The sequence below is a fragment of the Canis lupus genome, chromosome 5 (genome assembly GCF_011100685.1).
Source record: "Canis lupus familiaris isolate Mischka breed German Shepherd chromosome 5, alternate assembly UU_Cfam_GSD_1.0, whole genome shotgun sequence".
Lineage (NCBI taxonomy): Eukaryota > Metazoa > Chordata > Mammalia > Carnivora > Canidae > Canis > Canis lupus.
In genome coordinates this window covers 55,542,735-55,565,065 of record NC_049226.1, presented here as the reverse complement: position 1 = coordinate 55,565,065, position 22,331 = coordinate 55,542,735, and the positions used below count along the sequence as shown (strand labels likewise).

Below are 22,331 nucleotides of genomic sequence, written 5' to 3'. Positions count from 1 at the left end.
AATAAATCAAGGCAGAACTTTAGAAATGGAGAGATATTCCATGTTCATGAACAGAAGACTCAATATTGTCAAGATGTCAGTTTTCCCCAACTTAATCTATATATTCAATACAATCCCAATGCAAATCTCAGCAAGTTATTTTGTGCACATCAACAAACTGGTTCCAAAGTTTATATAGAGAGACAAAAGACCCAGGAGAGCTAATACATTATTGAAAGAGAAGAATAGGGATGTATGGGTGGCTCAGCGGTTGAGCCTACCTTCAGCTCAGGACATGACCCTGGAGTTCCATGATCGAGTCCCACATCAGGCTCCTTGCAGGGAGCCTGCTTCTCCCTCTACCTATGTCTCTGCCTCTCTCTTTCTCTCTCTCTCTCACTCTCACTCTCTCTGTCTCTCATGAATAAATAAATAAAATCTTAAAAAAAAAAAAAGAGAAGAACAAAGTTAGAGGACTGACACTATTAGGCTTCAAGACTTACTATAAAGATACAGTAGTCAAGATAGTGCGATATTGACCGGGGAACAGACAAATAGATCAATGGAACAGAAAAGAGTCACAGAAATAGATCCACAGAAATATAATCAACTGATCTTTGAAAAAGGAACAAAGACAATACAAAGGAGAAAAGTCAGTCTTCAAAAAATGATACCATAGGGGAACCTGGGTGGCTTAGTCAATTAAGTGTCTGCCTTTGGCTCAGGTCATAATCCCAGGATCCTGGAATCGAGCCCCATGTTGGGCTTTTTGCTAAGTGGGGAGCCTGATTCTCCCTCTTCCTCTGTCTCTCCCCCTGCTTGTGCTCTCTCTTGCTCTCTTAAATAAATAAATAAATAAACAAACAAATAAATAAATAAATAAATAAAATCTTTTTAAAAGTGGTTCTGTAACAATTGGACATCCACATGCTTTAAAAAATGAATCTAGTCATAGACCTTACACATTTCACAGAAATTAATTCAAAATGAAACTTAGATCTAGATATAAAACACAAACTGTAAAACTCTTAGAATATAACATAAGAGAAAACCTAGATGACTTTGGGTTTGGTGACGGCTTTTTAGATACAACACCAAAGGCACAATCTGTGAAAGGAAGAATTAATAGGCTAGACTTCATTAAAATTAGAAAGCTCTACAAAAGATATCATCAAGAGACTGAGAAGACAAACGACAGACTGGGACAAAATACTCACAAAGGGCTTCATCAAAGGGTTATTATCTAAAATAAAGAACTTCTTAAAATTCAACAATAGAAAAAAATTAACAAGCTGATTTTAAAATGAGGGCAAGATTGGAACAGACACCTCACCGAAGAAGATATAAGGATGGCAAATAAGTATATAAGAAGATGCTCAAAATCATTTGCCATTAGGGAATTGCAAATTAAAACAGAAGTGAGATGGTATTGCATGCCTATTAGAATGGCCAAAATTCAGAACACAGACAACACCAAATGCTGGTGAGGACATGAAAGCAATGGTAATTCTCATTCATGACTGGTGGGAATGTAAAATGGTGCATCCATGTTAGAAGACAGTTTAGCAATTTCTTTCAAAACTAACCATACTCCTACCATAAGATCCAGCCATTGTGCTCCTTGGTGTTTACTTCAAATGGGTTGAAAACTTATGTCCATACAAAAGCTTGCACGTAGGGACACCTGGGTCCCTCATCAGGGTCCCCACAAGGAGCCTTCTTCTCCCTCTGCCTGTAGCTCTGCCTCTATCTGTGTCTCTCAAGAATAAATAAATAAAATCTTAAAAACAAAACAAAACAAAACTCGCATCCAGTTGTTTATGGCAACTGTCTTAATCCATTTGTGCCACTACAGCAGAATACCATACTGGGTGGGTCACAGACAACAGAAATTTATTTCTCATAGTTTTGGCGACTGCGAAGTGCAAGATCAAGGCACTAGCAGATTTGGTATCTAGTGAGGACTCACTTCCTGGTTCCTAGACAGCGTCTTCTTGTTGGGTCCTCACATGGATGATGCGTTGAAGGAACTCTAATCCATTCATTAGGGCTCCACCCTAATTATGTAATCACCTCACAAAGGCATAACAAAAAACCAAATACCATCCCTTTGGGGGTTAGGTTTCAACCTATGAATTTGGGGTCAGGGAGGGGATACAAACATTCAGTCTATAGCAGCAGCTTTATTCATAACTGCCAAAACTTGGAAGGAACCACTAGCTGGTGAATAGATAAACTGTGGTGTATCCAGACAATGGAATATTATCCAATGCTAAAGCAAACAAACAAACAGTTATCAAGTCCTGGAAAGATATGGAGGTTTCTTAAATGTGTATTACTAAGTGAAAGATGTCAAACTGAAAGGCTCCATGCTATATGATTCCAATTATTGGACATTCTAGAAAAGGTAAAACTATGGAGACACTAAATAGATTAATGGTGCCAGGGGTTTGGGGAGAGGTGGGAATGAATTAGAGGAGCATGGAGGTTTTTAGGGCACCAAGACTATTCTTTATGATAATATATGGTGGATGCATATTATTATGTATATGAGTAAGCATACATGCATACATATCCCATTACATATGGGGTTTGTCAAAGCCCATAGATTGTACAACACTGAGAGTGAAGTCTAATGTGATCTATGGACTTTGGGATAATGATTAGTTAACACAGGCTCATCAGTTGTATCACATGTACCACTCTGGAGGGATATGGAGAGTAGGGGAGGCTGTGGGATATGGAGACATGGGTATTTGGGTACTCCCTATACTTTTGGCTTAATCTTGCTGTCGATCTAAAACCACTTGAAAAAAAATCCAGTCTATTTAAAACAAGCAAACAACAGAAATACTTTGTATGGCAAAATGCTATGCACGAGGGGTTACTACTGCTTAAAGAGGCAGGTACTATACTTTGGGGGCACAGCCTGGCACTTCAGTGAGATTCTTAGAGACAGAACATCTTTTGGAGCTGTTTTTTTCTTCTCTGAGTAAAGTCAGTGTGCTAGAGGCCAAGATTAACACCTTTATGACTATGGCAGCCAGCTTTCCTGTCTCCTTTCCCTCTGCCCTGACACACCGGTAGGCAAATGCATCAGGCAGGGAAAGCTTGAAACTTCCCGAACTAACTCCTGAGAGAATTGTTAACTGCAGAACTGGCCTTGGGCCACCTCCCCCTCTGGGTTACTTGAAAGGAAAGTAATTTGAGATGTTTTTGAAACACTTTCCAGCTTTGAGCTTCTATGATCCTTCTTTTAATTTTTCCAGTGGTCCATGCATTCTCTGGCTTCTAGGCCTTCCAGACATGTGACTCCTTCCACTAGGACCACTATCTCCACTTGCCTGGCTAACTGCTGTTCTGCCTTTCTGGTATCACTTTGGGGGAAGTCCTCTTGACCTCCCTAAACAGAATTAACTGCCCTTCTCCACCGGTGAGAGCCTTCACCATCATCTGTTCCTGTGCTTTTTTTTTTTTTTTTAAGACTTTATTTATTCATGAGAGAGAGAGAGGCAGAGACACAGGAGGAGGGAGAAGCAGACTCCATACAGGGAGCCCTGACGTGGGACTCAATCCCTGGTCTCCAGGATCACGCCCTGGGCTGAAGGCAGCGCTAAACCTCTGAGCCACCCAGGGATTCCCCCTGTTTCTGTGCTTAAAATACTAAAAAATCAGTTTCCATTTACTTGTGTCTTCCCCACTCTAGACTCCCTACTGAGTGCAGAGTGTTGTAGGTATTACACACACCACACACACACACACACACACACACATACTACATGGAGTCTCAGGTCCAGATTTTCTTGGGGATGGCCCAGCTCTGTCTCTGCCTGGGGAGCCTCCAGACCCAAGTTCTCTGGGGAGGGCTGTGCTTCCAGAAACACTCAACCACCAGTCAGAAGTTGCGAGTGGAAAAAGATCTTTCATCAGTGAAGGAACAATTTCCATTATTAAAAGAATAATCAGTGTTAGAACTTACTTGCAACAGAGCCTTCTAAAGGACCACGGAGTCGCTTTAAGTGTGATCTCTCTGCGTATTTGTTTTTAAAAATTTACCAGAGGGAGGATTTAAGATCTGCAGTCTCCTAGTCCAAGGATCTCTCAAAGGCTAAGGCAAAGGATCAGAAATGATAATAATTAGAGCAGAACTTTGAGCACTTGGTTCGGAATTTCCCATTGCATTGGCAGGAGGGCAGGCACCTTCTGTCCTGGCACCTTCCTGCTGTCTCGGGTTGGCCAGGTCCAGCCTGCACCTTTGTTCAGCTCCGCCCAGTACCGCCTGGCTGCGGCCTCTCTGCCCACCGGCCTCAGAGCCAGCTCTGCATGTGCCGAGATGGGGCTGCCCCGGCCAGTGCTGTGGCTAAGGAGGCTCTGGGTCCTCTTGCAGGTGGCCGTGCAGGTGGCCGTGGGCAAAGTGTTCCTGAAACTGTTTCCCGCAAGAGTCAAGCAACACATCGTGGCCATGAATGGGAAGAACCCTCACTTTTCCTATGACAACTGGGCCCCCACCCTCTACAGCATGCAGTACTTCTGGTTTGTCCTGAAAGTCCAATGGCAGCGACTAGAGGACAGGACTGAGCCAGGAGGTCTGGCCCCCAACTGCCCTGTGGTCCGGCTCTCGGGACAGAGGTGCAACATTTGGGACTTCATGCAAGGTCAGGAGACTGTTACAAGCTTGAAATGTGCTTGGAATTGGGGTGCCAGAGGAGGGTGGGGAGGTGGGTTGGAAAGTCCTGAATTCTCCTACTCTAGCTGCTTCTTTTTTGGGTGCTTATCTTCTTCTCACTTCCTGAAACTGGGACTTCTAGATTCTGTGCTTCTGAGTGGCATCACCACCTTCCCAGACCCTTAACCCACAAACCAGCCACCCTGGCCTTCAGCTCCTGCCACACGCTCTTCAGCTCTGTGGGGTCAGCTCTTGCTCGTCCGTCAAACTGCTGCTCGGCGACACTTCCCTGGCTCCCCCAGACTAAGCTAGCCCCTCTTCTATGCTTTATGTCCTTCACTTTTCTTTATTTATCCGACCTGGTAGGTAGTGATGTGTGGGTGTTTGGTTCATGTCTGCCACCCTCACTGGCCTGCACACTCTGAGCAGGCGAGGCCCATGGTCTAACCCACTTTGTGCCCTGGTGTCTGCTGCTCCACAGTGGCAGGTGCTCAGTGAATATGTGTTGAAGCTCTCTCTCTCTCTCCCCCAGGCATACCAGTTCTATTGATTTGGGGTGTCATCGACCTCTCTTTCCGTCCTCACAGTTCTTTTCCTCCTGCCAGGCCGCCTTCCTCCTCCTCCCCCTCTTCCCACCAAATTTGTGACTGGCTGCCAAATCACCCTTCCACAAGCACATGCCTGGCTCACCGACCTGCACTCAGAAGGAAGCCTGGGCCCAGCCCTGTGTTCAAAGCCCTCCCTGGGCCAACTTCCACTTCCCACCCCAGGCTCACCTGCAGGCTTCCCCTCATGCTCTAGCCTCCACAGGAACTCCTGGGCCTTGCGTGCCCCTGTGCTTTCCCTTCTCTACTTTACTGATGTTGGTTCTTCCCCTCAATCACCAACAGTCCCAGAGCCCTCATCTTCAGGGGCCTGCTCCCATCCCATGAGCTGTCTCAGATCCTACAGCTAGACATGCACTCTCTCTGCTGAACTCCTGGCTCTGTGTCTGCCCTCTCCTTGGACTCTGATTCTTCCCACCCAGCATCTGGCTGCCGAGCACAAGTGCTTTTTTCCTGCCTGATGGGGAGCCTTGTGACAGAACTGTGTCTGATTCATCTCTGAATTCCCAGGACCTGGACCCAGCAGATAGAGTGGAGAAGGTCCCTGAGGCAGTTGACTAATCTAGGATTTTCCTTCCTTCCTTCCTTCCTTCCTTCCTTCCTTCCTTCCTTCCTTCCTTCCTTCCTTCCTTCCTTCCTTCCTTCCTCCTTTTTAAAAAAGATTTTATTTATTTATTTATTGGGCAGAGAGAGAGAGAGAGAAAGAGCACAAAAGCAGGGTGGGGAGAGGGAGAAGCAGGCTCTCTGCTGAGCAGGAAGTCTGATGTGGGGCTTGGTGCCAGGACCCCAGGATCATGACCTGAGCTGAAGGTGGACACTTAACTGACTGAGCCACCCAGGTGCCCCAATCTAGTATTTTTCAAACCACATTCTTTAGAAGCCAAATACCACAGATATGCTTTGCCACATTAAGTTTCCTGATTGAAGTAATTTGGGAAACCCTGCACATCATACTCTCCTCCTGGAAATTCATAGAGCACACAAATATTTAAAAAGCTCTAAGAAGCCCTGAAGCTTAAAAACCAACAAAACTTGGAATAACTGATAAAGTACTGACTGATTTTCCTAACACACACGACCCCCAACTCTCCACCTGAGGAAATGGCCATTGTCATCACCCAGGTTCCAAAGAACACCCTTTAAGAAACATTGACCTAATCCAATCCTCTCACTTTAGAAGGGAGCTGGAGAACACCAAGAGGCAGAGGTAGCAGATCCAGGGAGTGACCAAGTCAGACCCAGAGTCTGGGCTTTCTCATTTCATTCTCTCTAGTGCTCCTCAGCAAGCATTAATGAGCACCTCCTCTGTGCCTGGTGCCCCACTAGATCCCAGGCACTCGGAGTTTGGTAAGAGCTTGTTCCTTCCACAGGTTTATGGCTTCATTGCACAGAGGTAGATGCGATAAATAAATCCTCACAGTTCTGTGAGATGTGGGAGACTGTAAAGGTATATAAAGTTTGCCTGCAGGGCTTGGGAGCTTTCCTGGAGGAGGTGGTTTTGGAACTAGGCCTTGAAAAATGAGAAAGACTTTTGTAGCTTGGGAAGGGAAAAGTATTTCAAGCAGAGGGAAGGGAAAGAGTTTTTTGCTCATGACTTTACAACTGCACTACACAAAGGACCTCCTTTTATTCAACATCCACTAAGTGACCACTGATAATAGGAGCTATTGAGAATAACAGCTAACTTTAATTGAGTGTCTACTATGTGCCAAGCACTGTGCTAGCACCAGGTCAGTTCACTGGATATCAATCATCTAGTGACCAGTGCCATGAAGGCCAACTTGCCTCATGGTCAGTTTACAGAAGGTACTTGCTTCTTTTAACTCTTCACTTTCAATGGACCAGTATATGTTTTAAAGACTGTTCCATTTGTCTCTGGTCCCGGCTATTGCACCAAAGACCCAAGAATGGAGAGAGGGGACCAAGAGACAAAAGAAAACTCTACCTGTAAAACAGAGTTGACTTTCAGCACATTGATCCAGAAATAATTGTACTGAATGGTCTGGAAATAGTAGGTGCTGGTGGTACAGAAATCAATATGACCGGTGTCTCCCCTGGAAAGTCTCATAGCCCAGAGGGGGAAATGGTACAGTGAGAGAAGGAACCAGAAGGTTCTGGAAGAAGTGGGATAGGGTAGGGAGATGGTCAGAGGAAGGCCTCTTGGAGAAAAGGCTGGTGAGCCAACTGTATAGGGACAGTGAAGCCTTGGGATGGGTAGGGAAGAGGGAAGTGGTGAGCAAAGCAGGGCAGAGGAGAGGAGCCACAGAAGTCCAAGGTGTGGAGGAGCATTGGTCAGTTTGGCAGAAGCGGGACTGGGAGGCATGAGGTGGTGAAGGATGAGGCTGAACACATGATCAGAGACCAGTGCTTAAGGGACCTTATGTGTCTTGCTGAAGACTATAGACTTCATCCTGAGGGTATTGGTGAATTCTAGAAGGATTTTCAAGCAGAGTGTTAACAATGATCAGGTCTACTTAATACAAAGAGGTCCTATAACTGCTTTGTAAAACCACCAGCCACTAAAAAACTCTGATGTATACTTTGGGTATAAATCTGAATTCATTTTACAGCCATAGACTGAGATGTCTAGAAGATTCTATGGATAATCTAAAGCAGTTCTTTTGTTTTTCAGATGTGAATGCCCAGAGAGGTAAATTCCTTGCTCAGAGTCAGTCATACCAGGAGTTCTTATGGAGTCTGACCTAGAACTCGTGGCTTCTGACTCTCTCAGCTAGTGTGCCTTTGGTTGTTGGATAAGACAACAGAGGCTCAGAGAACTCCCAGCTGCCTCCTCTCTTCTGCATGTTCATGCACATGTACACACATGACACACACACACTCCCAGACACACACACACAGCAAAACATGGACTGACTGGTGTGTTGTGATAGGAAGGCAAGTCTAGATAACTTATTTTCTAGGTACTTGGGAGTTTATATAAAACTGGATTTATTTCAGTCCTATTTATTACCTTCTAAAATCTCTCCAAGTGTACTTAGGAGGTGTCATCTAGTAACGATAAATGGGCTTTTGTCTGCTGACAGAGAGCCTCATACAGGGGTTAATTTACTGGCCTGGAGGTCATGATGGTGGATTCAAGACCAGCTACTACAAAGCTGTTTTCCCATTTATACAGACAGGTTGGACTTGACAGTACTAGCCCAGTATTTGAAATGGTGTTCTCTGCACCGTGACTTGTGCACACAGGCAGAGTGCCAGTCCTCTGTACCATCACCCCCTTGCACTCATCCATCCTCTCTGCTATCACAAAAGTGGGGAACTAAGTTTAAACTTTGCCCTTGATACTGATCACTGTACCCAACCACACTATAAATAATTAAACACAAGGCTCTGTCTCTTCCAGTTTCCTAATTAGCGAGTGTTGAATTTTCTTTTTTCCAATTAAAAACAAAATTCCAGATAGCTAATATTTAGCACTGATCCTGACCTGAAGACTTTTGGGTTCTTATCTAAAACATGATTCTCTGGGGTCACTGGAGGCCAAGGGCTGGCCACTTGGCCTTAACTGGCCTCTGAGCCTACCCTGTGAGGCCTGGCAGCCCTGTCACATGGGCGAGGGCTTGTGTAATCAACCAACAGGAACTGGGGCCCACTCAGTGCCCCGTAGGGCCTCTTAGGAGAGAATCTATAAGCCAAGGACAAGGAGAGCTTTGTATCTCCCGGTCAGCTTTCTCTTCAGGTATTGAAAAATGAGGACTATATAACCAATTGTTTCTGTCTTTACATGGCCACCAGGAAACTCAAATGTTAGTTCAGTTATAATGAGTGCATGGGACCTTAAGACTGCTTTATTTGTTTTTCATCTTTCCCTCCTGATCTCTGCTTCCCAGAAGGGCATGATTATTTTTTTATTAAAAAGATATTTTATTATATGTGTAGGCTGTTTCAAACTCATTGCACAATAAGGTGAGCATATAACTAACGAAAATAACCATCAGCAAGCTAAGATCCCCTCTGTTCCCCTCCATCAGCAAGTCCTGTCTGTTCGATCTTTCACCTTCTCTGCAGCTTACACACTAGCCCGGGCTCCTGTTATCTCTCACGTGCGTTTCTCTGACACCCCCTAACTGGATGCTCCCCAATTCCATTCTCATCCTCAGGCCTTTCTCCATAGAGTGATCTTTAAGTGTAAATCCAACCATGTTTCATTATACATCCCTACCGTAGGAGTCAGGGTTCCAGCCTGCAAGCCGCAGGAACTCACTCTGGCCTTAGTGACACACCTACACATACAAAGAACACATTAAGAATGTGTTGCGAGATCCCCAGAATCAACCACAGCTGGAGCACTGGGCCTGGTCTGTCTTTTTGCATCAAAAGTCTGCTGCCAAGGTGGTTGCCTTGGGAATCAACTGCCCCCACCCCATCCCCAGCCCAGGACTCACCATCCCAGACAGGGGCACTGCCACTGGGCCGTGGATGAATTCTGCTGTGTCAATTACTCCAGAGCCAAAGAGATCTCTGTGGGATGGTCCAGTCACCCCAGCCTGGGTCACCGCTTATCCCTTGGCTGCCGGGGACAGAGAATAGACCAGGACCCTCTGTCCTCTGTCGAGGCAGACCCTCCGATGGGAGAGCCTGCCTCCCTGGCCCGTACCTACCTCTCTCCAGTCCTGCCACTCATTACCCACCCTTCCTTACTTCCGGCCCCCTCCCCAGGCCTAGCTCTGGTCATAGTGGCCTTGCAGGTCTTTGGACACGTGCCAAGCTCTGCCTGCCTCAGGGTCTTTGTACAGCATAGAGTCCTTTGGTCTGCAATACCCTTCTCCCTCTGCCCATCGCTGGCTCTTTCTTAGCCTTCACCTCTCAGGTTAAATGGCGTCTCCTCGGGAGCCTTTCCTGACCCACCTGTCTAAAGCAGGTCACTCCTTTATAGACTCTTTTGTAACACTTATCACAAGTTGAAATGACCACATTTACGTGTTTACTTGTTTTTTTGCCATGGAACAGACCTCAAATGGCATGCAGGCAGAGACCTGCTGGCCTTGTTCTGTGCTGAATCCCCAATGTGTGGCAGAGTGCCTTGCACACTATAAGTGCCACATAAATGCTTCGAGGCAGAAGGAGAGTGTGCCTGGGGACATGAGGATGAAGGAGGGGCAGGCTCTGCCCTCAAGGGGTGACAAGTAGCCTGGAGGGCACAATACTGCAATGGGCCGGGTTACAGTGCATGGCCCTGCTGTGCTCTGAGATGTGAGGGACAGGGCTCGACGGTGTAACTCTGGCCATGGGCAACACCAGGTGCTGGCGGTGCCCTATGGTTGCCCCTAGTTGAAGGTGGGAGAGTTGCAGAAGGCTCCCACCCACGGCTGGCTTCATGGGGGTGGGGCCAGTAAATCACACAGGAAAAGGCCCTGAACTTGGGGTTTAATGTTTTGCATTAAGCTGTCTTCAAATCCTTAATCATTTTACCTTTGAATTTGCATTTTGTAAGTGAAACCTGTTGGGACAGTAGAACATGCCAAGGGGGTTGGAGCTGGGCTCATGCAGGATCCTGCCCTCTTGCTCCCTAGGAATGTTCTCCATGACCCCCCCTTCCACCCTCAGATGCAGGGCTCGTCCAGCCTTATCCCCACTCCTGCCCTGTGACTGCCATCGCCTTTTGATCCCAGAGGGGCCCGAACACAAGCACAGCAGAGGCTGGGGTCAGGTGTATGCATCCTGCAGCATCTCATGGCAGGGCGTGGAGGCAGCTGTCCCCCGCCTGGGCCCACAGTGCCAGGTGCAGGTTGTCAAGTGATGGGGTAACAGGGTAGGAGAAGCCTCTCGTCCCCTCTCTGCCCCTGTCAAGGGACCCAGCATATCCCTGAATGCACTTGTTAGACCCTGTGAGGTGGGTGGTGGGCATATGGATAAATGTCTAGCTCAATTCCTGTGCTCCAGGCCGGGGCAGAGTGTGTCAGTCTGGTGGCTGGAGGGAGAGGGAAACCAGTGGCCCAAGGCCATGTCACACACACGTGACCACCGAGTTTGGGGGGTGCTGGGTGACCATGAGGGTCCACACTCACCCTATGAATATCCCTATGTCTGTGCAGCATGCAACACTAAATAGTAGCTAGAAAATACCGTGCCAGTGCAAGAGAGAAGCCATGGAAGCAAAGCAAATCTTTTTATTTTCATATATTTAGTGGCACTTTGCTCCCTACTTTGTGAACAAGGGATCCAGCCTTTACATTTTGCATTGAGTCAGCAAATCATGTAGCCAGTCTTGCCACCCTCCCAACCCTGGCCTTCATTCTCCATCGCTGCCTCTTTCACTTGGAAGCTCCAGGACCAGATAGCTGATACCAACAACTTACATTTATTGAGTACCTACTATGGGCCAAGCACCATTTTAAACCCTTATCTATACTACCTGTAATCCTCATAACAACCCTATAAGGTAAGTATTATTATTATGCCCACTTGTGAATGAGGAAACAGGTGCTTTGAATGAGAAGAACACTGAATTGAGAGTGTAGAAGCCAGAGTATTAATTTTAACTCCACCATTGACCAGGTGTGTGACCCAGAGCACGTCTGTAGACAAGGAGAAAAATCGCTTACATTGCAGTACACTAATCTCATCACATGAGAAAATGGATGTGTGTGTGCCTTATAAATTGCCCAAGAGGGACTCTCATTATTTTAATCACCACCTAGTGGCTGCAGGGGGTGTCCACTGAGACCCCTTGATGAAATCCCCTCATTGTGGAGCAGTGAAAACTGGCTCCAGCCTCTGCTAAGTCATGCTCTGTAGGCTTCAGACCCCCACCATGGCCTGGCTCCATCTTCCAGGGAAAATAAAAATCATAGAAGTGAGAGCATCTGGAGCAAAGGGGAATCAATGTTGTGTGTAGGGGATTGATGGTTGATGGTTCCGTTCCTGTTTCAGGCAACAGGCCATTGGTGCTCAATTTTGGAAGTTGTACCTGACCTTCATTTCTTTTCAAATTTGACCAATTCAAGAGACTTATTGAAGACTTCTGCTCCACAGCAGACTTTCTCATCATTTACATCGAAGAAGCACATGCATCAGGTACAGAGAAACTCCCTGTCCCTGCCTCTTCCTACCTTCTCTCTTCCCCCCTGCTTTCCACAAGTCCCCCACCCCCACCCCAAGGTTGGGAAAGGGAGAGGAAGAGGAGGGAAAGAGCCACTATTTACTGAGATCTGCTATTTTTCAGTTCCTTCTGGATTTACCCACCACTTGGTAGCTCCCAGTCTGTGCTTCCAACCCGGTGCACAGAGCAGAAAACCTAGAGGGGGGGCCTGGGTGGCTCAGTCAGTTGAGTGTCTTACTTAGACTCAGGTCATGATCCCAGGGTCCTGGGATGGAGCCCTGTGTTGGGGCTCTGAGCTCAGCGGGGAGCCTGCTTCTCCTTCTGCATCCCTCCCCCTGCTCATTCTCTCTCTCTCTCTCAAATAAATAAAAATCTACAAAACAAACAAACAAACCTGGAGTGACAGGTCCAGCTAGCCAAGTTCCCAACATTTTGAAGGGATGAATAGGAAAATCAAAGGAGAGAAGCTAATAGGAGGAATTTAGTCCTGAAATGTCACAAGTGAAATGACTGCTTTATGTGTCTACATGTGAGATCCCTCCTAAGATTCTCCAAGCTCACAGGGACATTTTGGTTCATCCTGGTCAATTGTTCCCAATTGGTTCTTTTTTTTTTTTTTTAAGATTTTATTTATTTATTCATGAGAGACACAGGCAGAGGGAGAAGCAGGCTCCCTGTGGGGAGCCCGATGTGGGACTCAATCCTGGGTCTCCAGGATCATACCCTGGGCCGAAGGCGGCGCTAAACCGCTGAGCCACCCAGGCTGCCCCCCCAATTGGTTCTGATTGAGCATCTGATGGTTCTGACTGAGCATCAGAAGCAGGTGGAAGGCTTGTTAAAACAAATTGCTGGATCCCCACTCCAGAGTTCATCAGTCAGATCTGGGATGGGGCCTGAGGATTCACATTTCTGACAAGCTCCGGGTGATGCTGAAGCTGCTGGTCTGGGAACCAACCTTGGAGAACCCCTGCCCAGGCTAGCTTTCACCTAGGGCAGGCATTCTTCCTTCACCCCTGACAGGTGGTCACACACCCTCATTACTTCACAGGATACCTTGTTCCTTTGCTGGACAGCTCTGTTGGGGAAAGCTCTTCCTGAAACCCCTACAGCCTGTGGTGTAAGCCCCTTAAACATCACAAAATTATCAGATACACCACTGTCTCTCTGATTTTCAAGGGGATTGAACCCATGAGAGTGGCCCAACTCTAAAACCCAAAGATTGAAGAAGGCAAGAAGTCACGTGTGGCTGGGTGGGACAAGTGTCATGTACTCGGCATCTTCCACAAGATTCGTCTGTCTCCCAGTCCTTGGCAGACCCCGTGTCGTGGAGCTCAGCAAAAGAAGGATGAGTGAGTGTGGTTAGGCCAGTATTAGCTTTGCTGGTTTATCCGTGTGTTAAGTGTAGGTTGCTTCCATTATCAGCAAAGTTGGTCCAACAGTGTTTTCTCCAGTACAGTCCCTGGATCCCTGATGTCAGAGCCACATGGTGGCTTGTTAAAAATGCATATTCCAGGGCCCCACCCCAGGCCCATTGCATCCGGATTTATTACACCCAAAGGATTGAGAACTTCTTTCAACTTAATACTCTCTTCACTTAGCTGGCAGCTAAGAAAGAGCATTTGGGCTCTGTCAGGTATCTGTGGTCTTCATGGCTGAGAAGACATGATGCCTTGATGTCATCATAGCTGACAGCATTTCTCCAACTTTGGCATGTGCTTAAATGACCCAGGGACCTTTTGGATCAGCAGGGCTGCAGTGCTATTTCCCATGTGATGATTATGCTGCTGGTCCAGGGTCTGCATTCAGAGTAACAAGATCCAGCTTTAATCTCCAAAGGAACAGGTTGTAAACTGCAACAGGAGGGGTGGATCGTCACAGAAATTGTTTCTGGTCCTGATACCTGCCTCCTGACCCATTTCTCCTGGGATCAGCCCAGGATGAAACTTTCCAGAACCCAGGGCTGTCTATCTCAAGCCAATGAGTAAAGAACTTCCTGACCCTGTTCTTTTTTTTTTTTTTTTTTTTTCTGACCCTGTTCTGATGCAGACCAGTTTCTTGCCTCTGTGCTTTGCCAATCCTTGTTCGGGCATTTCTTCCTCCTCCCCACCTCCTTCCCCAGGGTATTGTTTCTGTCAATCAGATGTAAGTGGGGATGGCTTGAGCCCCAGAACTAAAATGCCCAGAGCCAGCATCCACCAGTCCCACAAGGTCTTGGGTCTGTGGCCCAAATCAGTTTCCCATACAACACATGTTTGTCCAGGTGAGTTATAGGGAGGCATGAAGCATGGTGGGAAGAACATGGACTTCGGAGTTTCAGACCTGAGTATGGGTCATAGCTCTAACACGTGCTGGCCACATGCTGGCCACAGGACCTTGGGCAACTTACCTTCTGTGCCCATTTTTGTGACCCTGAAATAGGATAACACCAACTTCACAGAGTCACTCACCTGACAATATTTAATGAGTACCTACCATGCGCCAGCCCTGTGTGGAGCCTAGGGATATTGAGAGGAAAGATACACACAGTTCCTGCCTCTCAGGAGTTCGCTATTAAAGCTGGGGAAGTGAGTCACTGCTCTTCTCCAAGGCTCTGTATTCTCAGCTACAGAATGAGGGTGGGAATCCTAGCTTGACATCCCCTAGGAGGTTGTTGTGAAGCTCCAAGGAGCTAATGGTTGCACAAGACAGACTACCTCAACATGATACAAATGTAAGCTGGTGTTATCATCATCTACAGTTTTCAGGTCTTGGGATGGGTAATGGTTACTTTAAACTGTGGCCAGGCACTTGTATCTTGGTGTGACTTTCTCCCAAGAGCTGGTTTTTCTTGGAGGGAGTTTCCTGAGCAGGGGACTTTGAAGCACTGAGGAGATGGAGCCATTTCCGCCGATAGACTTAACTTTCTACTGCCCTGGGAGTTAGCTATGACTGTAAGGACAGACAATGTGGCTTCTGAAGGAACTCATGACCACCTTACCTGGGCCCCAGGCTCCCCAGGAATGGGGCAAGTAGAAGGGCAAGGTCAGTAGCACTTTATGGTTATTTTTTTCGGCCCATTAACTAATTAGTACCACTTCCTGTGAGGAGACAGAAGGGCATGTTGGCAAATGAGGCCAAATGAAAAACTCCATTTAAGTTAAGCAGCCTTAAGTGGGTTTGGTTGGGGCATCTCCAGAGCAAAGTAGCAGAATACCTGTGGTATAGAATAAAAACTGGGAGCTTTCCCACCTGTCTGTTATTTGGGGCAGTGAAGCAAAATAAACCAGTATTTTTCAAGCAGCTTCTGTGAACCAGAGCACTGTGAATTCCATACAAGTTGCCTCACAGCCAACTGCAACACTGGTCCTATTAATCCCATAACAGATGGGGAAACTGAGGATTTAAAGAGATTTCAAGGGGATCCCTGGGTGGCGCAGCGGTTTGGCGCCTGCCTTTGGCCCGGGGCGCGATCCTGGAGACCCGGGATCGAATCCCACGTCGGGCTCCCGGTGCATGGAGCCTGCTTCTCCCTCTGCCTGTGTCTCTGCCTCTCTCTCTCTCTGTGACTATCATAAATAAATAAAAATTTAAAAAAAAAAAAAAAAAATAAAGAGATTTCAAGAGCTTGCCCAATATCACAGAGCTGAGTGTGTCAGGGAAGGCTTCCCAGAGGAGGGGGTGTTAGAGCTGTGGTTCTCAAAGGAGGGTAATTTTGTCCCCCAAGGGACATCTGACAATGCCTGGAGATGATTTTGGTTGTCAAAAACAAATTGAGGGATCCCTGGGTGGCGCAGCGGTTTGGCGTCTGCCTTTGGCCCAGGGCGTGATCCTGGAGACCCGGGATCGAATCCCACATCGGGCTCCCAGTGCATGGAGCCTGCTTCTCCCTCTGCCTGTGTCTCTGCCTCTCTCTCTCTCTGTAACTATCGTGAATAAATAAAAATTAAAAAAAAAAATTGAACGGGTGAGGGGGCTGGTGCTACCTATCTTGAGAGTAGAGGCCAAAGATGCTACTCAACACCCTGTAACACACAAGATGGCGCCCCTACCACCAAACACCAATAGTACCAACGTTGAGAAGCCCTATGTTAGGGTTGAGGCCTAAAAGGACAGGAAGGATCTCAAATACAGAAAGTATGGTAAGGAGACAGGGAAGGGGGAGGTCCTTCATTTGAGGAGGAGTCACTTCAGCTAGATGTGGAAGGACCAGCAGCAGTCATGACGAGAAGTGGGAGGGAGGAGAGACGGTTCGGATCATTACGTGTTTGCTAAGGCGCTGGTTCTGTAATTGGTTTTTAAGCAGAGAGAAAAATCTGATCAAATTTTGTGTAAATAATCATTGTCAGAGATTTTTGGATGATGAGTTAGAAGGTAACAAGATCAGGAGGCAGGAATATTTCTTAGGGGTTGAAAGTAAGGGTCCTTGTCTGGGTCGCAGCTGTACTTGGCTAAGAGCTCACCCTAAGTGGCAGACATCGTGAGGCCCTCCGTAGAGCTAATATCAGCTACGGCAGCAGAAGTCCTAGGAAAGAAGGTCCTACTCTCCTCACACTGTGGATGGAGGCAGCAGGAGGAACAGGGTGGAAGTGAGGGTTGTGGGTCAAGGAATCCCAGGTGTTTCACCCACCTGGCTGGAGCAGAGGCTGGAGGAATGCAGGTGAGACAGGCCAGTCACTGAGGAGCTTGGGATTTATCCTGAGGATGATAGGGAGCCATCAAAAGACCTAAGCAGGAGAGTGACACTGTCAGATGTGCGTTTCGGGAAGAACATTCTGGTGGAGAATAATTAGAAGAGGGAGATTGTCTAGACTCTAGAATGGTAGTTCTCAAACTTCGGTGTGTTGTTAAATCATCTGGAAGGCTGTGAAAACAGATCAGTGGGCCCCATTCCTGGTCAGTCTAGGATGGGGCCTGAGAATTACCAACAACCCCCAGGTGATGCAGCACTGCTGGTCTGGCCAGAATGCACGCAGAAAACCGCGGCTCTGGACACTTGCCTCTCAGAGTGTGGTCCAGGGACCAAGCAGCCTCGGCTTCCTGGGCACCAGCTAGACCCTCAGTGCTTCCCTCGATAGACTGTGTCAGAATATTCCTTCTACAAGATCCTCTGTGGTTCAAAAGCACATTCAAGTTCAAGAAGCACTGGCCTGGGATCCCTGGGTGGCGCAGCGGTTTGGCGCCTGCCTTTGGCCCAGGGCGCGATTCTGGAGACCCGGGATCGAATCCCACGTCGGGCTCCCGGTGCATGGAGCCTGCTTCTCCCTCTGCCTGTGTCTCTGCCTCTCTCTCTCTCTCTCTCTGTGACTATCCTAAATAAATAAAAATTAAAAAAAAAAAAAAAAAAAAAAAGAAGCACTGGCCTAGTGGACTCCCTCCCGCTGAAGAGCCAAGTTCTTGGAGTCAGGAGCCCTGGGCTTCAGTTTTGGCTCAGTCAGTAACTCCCTATGACATCTCATGTATTCACCTGGACAGTGGGCCGAGTCACGGCCATGGGCTCCCCTACCTGGGACTCTCAGTTCAAGGGGGTGCGGGTGGGGGTGGAGGCATGTAACCTGTAGGAAAATGTGTTGAGCCTATAAGCCCCCCCATCTTTTGCTTCTGTAGATGGCTGGGCCTTTAAGAACAACGTGAACATCAGGACTCACCAGACTCTCCAGGACCGCCTGCAGGCAGCCCGCTTGCTGCTGGACAGGGCCCCCCCATGCCCCGTGGTGGTGGACACGATGAGGAACCAAAGCAGCCAGTTCTACGCGGCCCTACCCGAGAGGCTCTTTGTGCTCCAGGAGGGCAGGATCCTCTACAAGGTGACTGGGGGCGAGGGGCCCAGGAAGGGCACAGGCAGACCTGCATTCGAGCCGCTGCCCAGCCATTAACTGGCCATGGGACCAGGGGCAAGTCCTCTCTTCTCTTAGAGTTTCAGTTTCTTTTTCCACAAAATGGGGGTGCTGCCCCCCACCTTACAGGGGGTGAAATAATTCACAGGGATGCCCCTAGCATTTGTTTTTTTTAAGATTTTATTTATTTTTTCATGAGAGACAGAGAGAGGCAGAGACACAGGCAGAGGGAGAAGCAGGCTCCATGCAAGGAGCCCAACGTGGGACTCGATCCCAGGTCTCTCCGGGGTCATGCCCTGGGCTGAAGGCAGCGCTAAACCGCTGAGCCAGTCCGGCTGCCCAGCCCCTAGCATTTGGACAGAGCTGCAGCCTCTGGCTGCCTTCTGAACCCAAAAGACTGGCCTAGCCCTGGTTCAGAGAAGGACACTGACTTACCCAAGGTCACACTGCACCCAGCTCTGATTCCAATTCTAAATCCTTCGGATGGGATGGGCCAGGAGTAGGAGGGTGTGAAGCTGCTCATCTCCGAGGCAGGCCTGATCCTGGAGGGGGTTGTGGGAGGTGGGAGCAGAACAAACCTGGGGGATCCCTGGGTGGCTCAGCGGTTTAGCACCTGCCTTCAGCCCAGGGCATGATCCTGGAGTCCCGGGATCGAGTCTCGTGTCGGGCTTCCTGCATGGAGCCTGCTTCTCCCTCCTCCTGTGTCTCTGCCCCTCTCTCTCTCTCTCTCTCTGTTTTGTGTGTGTCTTTCATGAATAAATAAATAAAAATCTTAAAAAAAAAAAAAAAGAACAAACCTGACAGTTAGGAGCTGGCAATACTGAAGCAGGGATTCAAGGCAGGAATTGAGTCTTGGCTTGCTTTCTGGTGATTGTGCCCGGCTCAGGGCTTCCAGCCTGGCTGGGGTGGGGGATGCAAGCACATCCCCTAAGAGGGCAGAAACTGTTTCATAGCTGCTGAAGGGATTTCAGACCTTGGAGAGCACATGAAGCCCAACCAGGTGGCTGCTCCTTAGTCCATGGGTCACGCTAGCCCTAATTCTGCAGATGAAATGAGCTACAATGTGCAGATGAATCCCCAAGATGCCAAGGTCCACAGCACAAGGACACTTCAGGTCCTTCTTCCTTTCTTCTCCCCAGAGACATGGCTCTAAGATGACATGACTGAGGCCAGCGGGGTTAGGCCCTGTGGAAGTACTGGCAACACAGAAATGAATTGAAAATGGCCTGCCTCTTACTTTGAGTCTAAGGGTTAAGGAAGATCCACACAGAGTGCTCCAGTGTCCCAAGGACTGTGAGACTCCAGAGCAGGCATCACCAAACCTTTTCTGCAAAGGACCTGCTTATAAATATTTTACCTTTTTGGGCCAAATAATCCCGGGCATGACAATTCAATCCTACTGTTATAGCATGAAATCAGCACAGATGAGATGTGAATGGAAGAGTGTGAGGCATCAGGACAGATGTGACTGTCAGATTGTAAATTTCCTGACCCCTGAGGAAGGGTAGGCTCTTCAGAGGTGGTGACAATTGCTTGGGCCTTAAAGGCTAGAAAGCCAGCCAAGTGAGCAGGGTGAGTGAAAATCATTACAAATCTAGGGAAGAGAATGGGCAAAGGCACTGAGGCATGTTAGGGCACGGCATGAATGGAGAATTGGGGGCATTCGGTGACAGGGGTCTCATTCTGGACCCAAGAAGTTGAGCCTATCTCTTAGGGCAAAGGAGAGCCATTGATGAATTTTGAGCAGGAGAGAGGCATGATCAGATCTGTATTTTATTTTTTTAAAGATATTTATTTATTCATGAGAGACACACAGAGAGAGGCAGAGACATAGGCAGAAGTAGAAGCAGGCTCCCTGCAAGGAGCCCAATGTGGGACTCCATCCCGGGACCCCGAGATCACAACCTGAGCTAAAGGCAGATATTTAACCACTGAGTCACCCAGGTGCCCCTGGATCAGTATTTTAGAAAGATCATGGGCTACTGGGTGAGGCATGGACGGGAGGGAGCAGGGACTGAGGACGGGGATAGTCAGGAGGTGGCACAGCTGTCCAAGTAGGAGGTAAAGAGGGCTGAACTAGGGCATTGGGACTGGGGAGGCAGAGGTGGTTCTGATGTAGGATGGGTGGAACTTGCTGTGAGGGATAGAGAGGATAAGGCCTGTCTGAAGGTCTAATTATGGAAGAGCAGCTTATTTGTATAGACCCCTTTGTCCTTTTGAAACTATTCACTTTACCCCCTCCAGTTCTCCTCATATATCTCTGTCCAGTGTGCCCCTTAAATGTTGGCACCACTGCATACCCTCTTCCTGGGTGATCTCATCCACCTTACAGTTGCCTCTGCCACTGACGACAGCATTGTGACAAGTCTTCCATAGCCGTCACCAGCCCCGTTCTCTCAGCTAAGCTCCAGAGCTACCTATTCCTGTGGGGCAGAAATCTGGGAATGCTGATTCATTTCTCTTGCAGGGTAAACCTGGCCCTTGGAACTACCATCCCGAGGAAGTTCGTGCTGTTCTGGAAAAACTGCACAGTTAGCCTGGAAAGATCCCCCAGTTCTATAGGTGATCCACAGGAGGGCTCCTCAAGTCCTGGCTCTCCTCCCAGCCCAGGTGGCTTTTACCTCTTGACCCGTGTCACTAGCTCAGATTGGTCTGATCTAACCAAACAATTGTACTCAGGAAACGAAGCAGCGAGTAAGCTGAAGGTTAAAGACCCTTCACCTCGACGCTGCCCCCACGGTGGAGACCACAATAATTGCACATCGTCCCCATGTGAGAAAGGTCCCTCCCCACTGGCATACTGCTGGGGTATGCGGTCTGTCTCCAGCCACTCTGATCCCACGTGGTCAGATACAGCAGTCCTCATGTGAGTCAAACTCATTTTACCAAATCTGCCGTTTATGGACACCATCAAAAAGACACTAATTTGGCTGTTAGAACCCAGCATGGGGAGAATGCCAGTTGCTTGGAGAGATGAGGAATTGAAAGCTGTTGTACATTTATGCAGAAGCTCATATTCGAAACTATTTCTCTGATTTCTTTGCAAGTCTCCTGATGGTCATTTGTGTTAGATTACATCAGACCGATGGACAACCATTGGTATTCATCTGTTTTAACTCTGCTTCTTTTCATGTTTGTCTATGACGGCCACAGCCTAAAGCACACACAGCTGTGACTTGACTTGAAAGAAAATGTTTTAAGATGCAGCAAGCTAATACAGAATGATTAAAATATCTCAGGCTATTTGAGACGGCTTCGGGGTGATCTTTACATTTTCTTTTCCAATTTGTGTCAGCCTGTTTTATCTTGAGTTATAGCCCAATGTAATTTGATCAGCAAAAATACCATATGCTGGAAGCGCCTCATTTGGTGGGAAGAACATTCATTCTCCGTGGGTTACATATCAAATGTCGCTTTGTCTTGTGAACTCCAGCTAAAGAATGTTTCACATTGGAATCCAGCTACCTTCATAACATGACATAAAAGAATGGACGTGGGAGACAGTTTTCTAGCATGAAAACACATTCTCCTTGGCTCTGTCTTAAGTGCTACAATGTTAACAATATGAATGTTGCTATTTTATTCTTTAAAAAAACTTATTAATTAATCATCTACCAGGTAGACCATGTTCAGATACGTTAAGTCATCTAATCTGTATTTATTTCAAAGAGGAGATTATTATCCCCATTTTACAGATGGGAAATTAAGACTCAGAGCTAAGGAATTTGTGGAAGGTCTCAAAACTAGTAAGCAACAAGCTGAGATTCCAACTCTACCTCTCACTTCAAGCCAGAGTCCTGGCTCTGCTCTGTGCTAGCTTTGTGACTTTGGCTAAGCTGCACTGGTACCCTGAACTGTAAAGAGGGTTACTGGTGGTGCTGGCAACATAGAGGAATTGTGAGTAAAGCACTCAGAACTGTGCCTGCCTTGGAGAAAATGCCATGGGTGTGCTGGCTGATATTATTAATAAGTCCGTTCCACAACTGCCTCCTTGGGTCCCCTTTTTAGGGAGTCGGGGATGGAGGGAAGGCAGAACAGCAGGGACCCCGAATAAAAAGTCTTTATCCTGCCCAAGCAATTGCAGGAATGAGTTTGTGAGGGTCCACTGAGGGGGAGTAGCTGTGCAAACAGCAGGACCAACGTACAGCTGGGGACTGTCCCTCCAAAGTGCTGATTCCATACAAGCAGACAGCAGAGAAGACCAT

The 22,331-nt window shown here is 47.7% G+C and overlaps 1 protein-coding gene across 1 annotated transcript; it reads left to right on the top strand.

The window, feature by feature from the left end:
* The first annotated feature begins 4,281 nt into the window (after positions 1-4,281).
* On the top strand, positions 4,282-21,369 carry DIO1 (iodothyronine deiodinase 1). The gene is given in 4 exon segments (NM_001007126.2): positions 4,282-4,634; positions 12,145-12,288; positions 17,897-18,096; positions 20,594-21,369. Coding segments are annotated over 4 exon segments (735 nt in total). The 5' UTR covers positions 4,282-4,312; the 3' UTR covers positions 20,663-21,369.
* Positions 21,370-22,331: the final 962 nt, after the last annotated feature.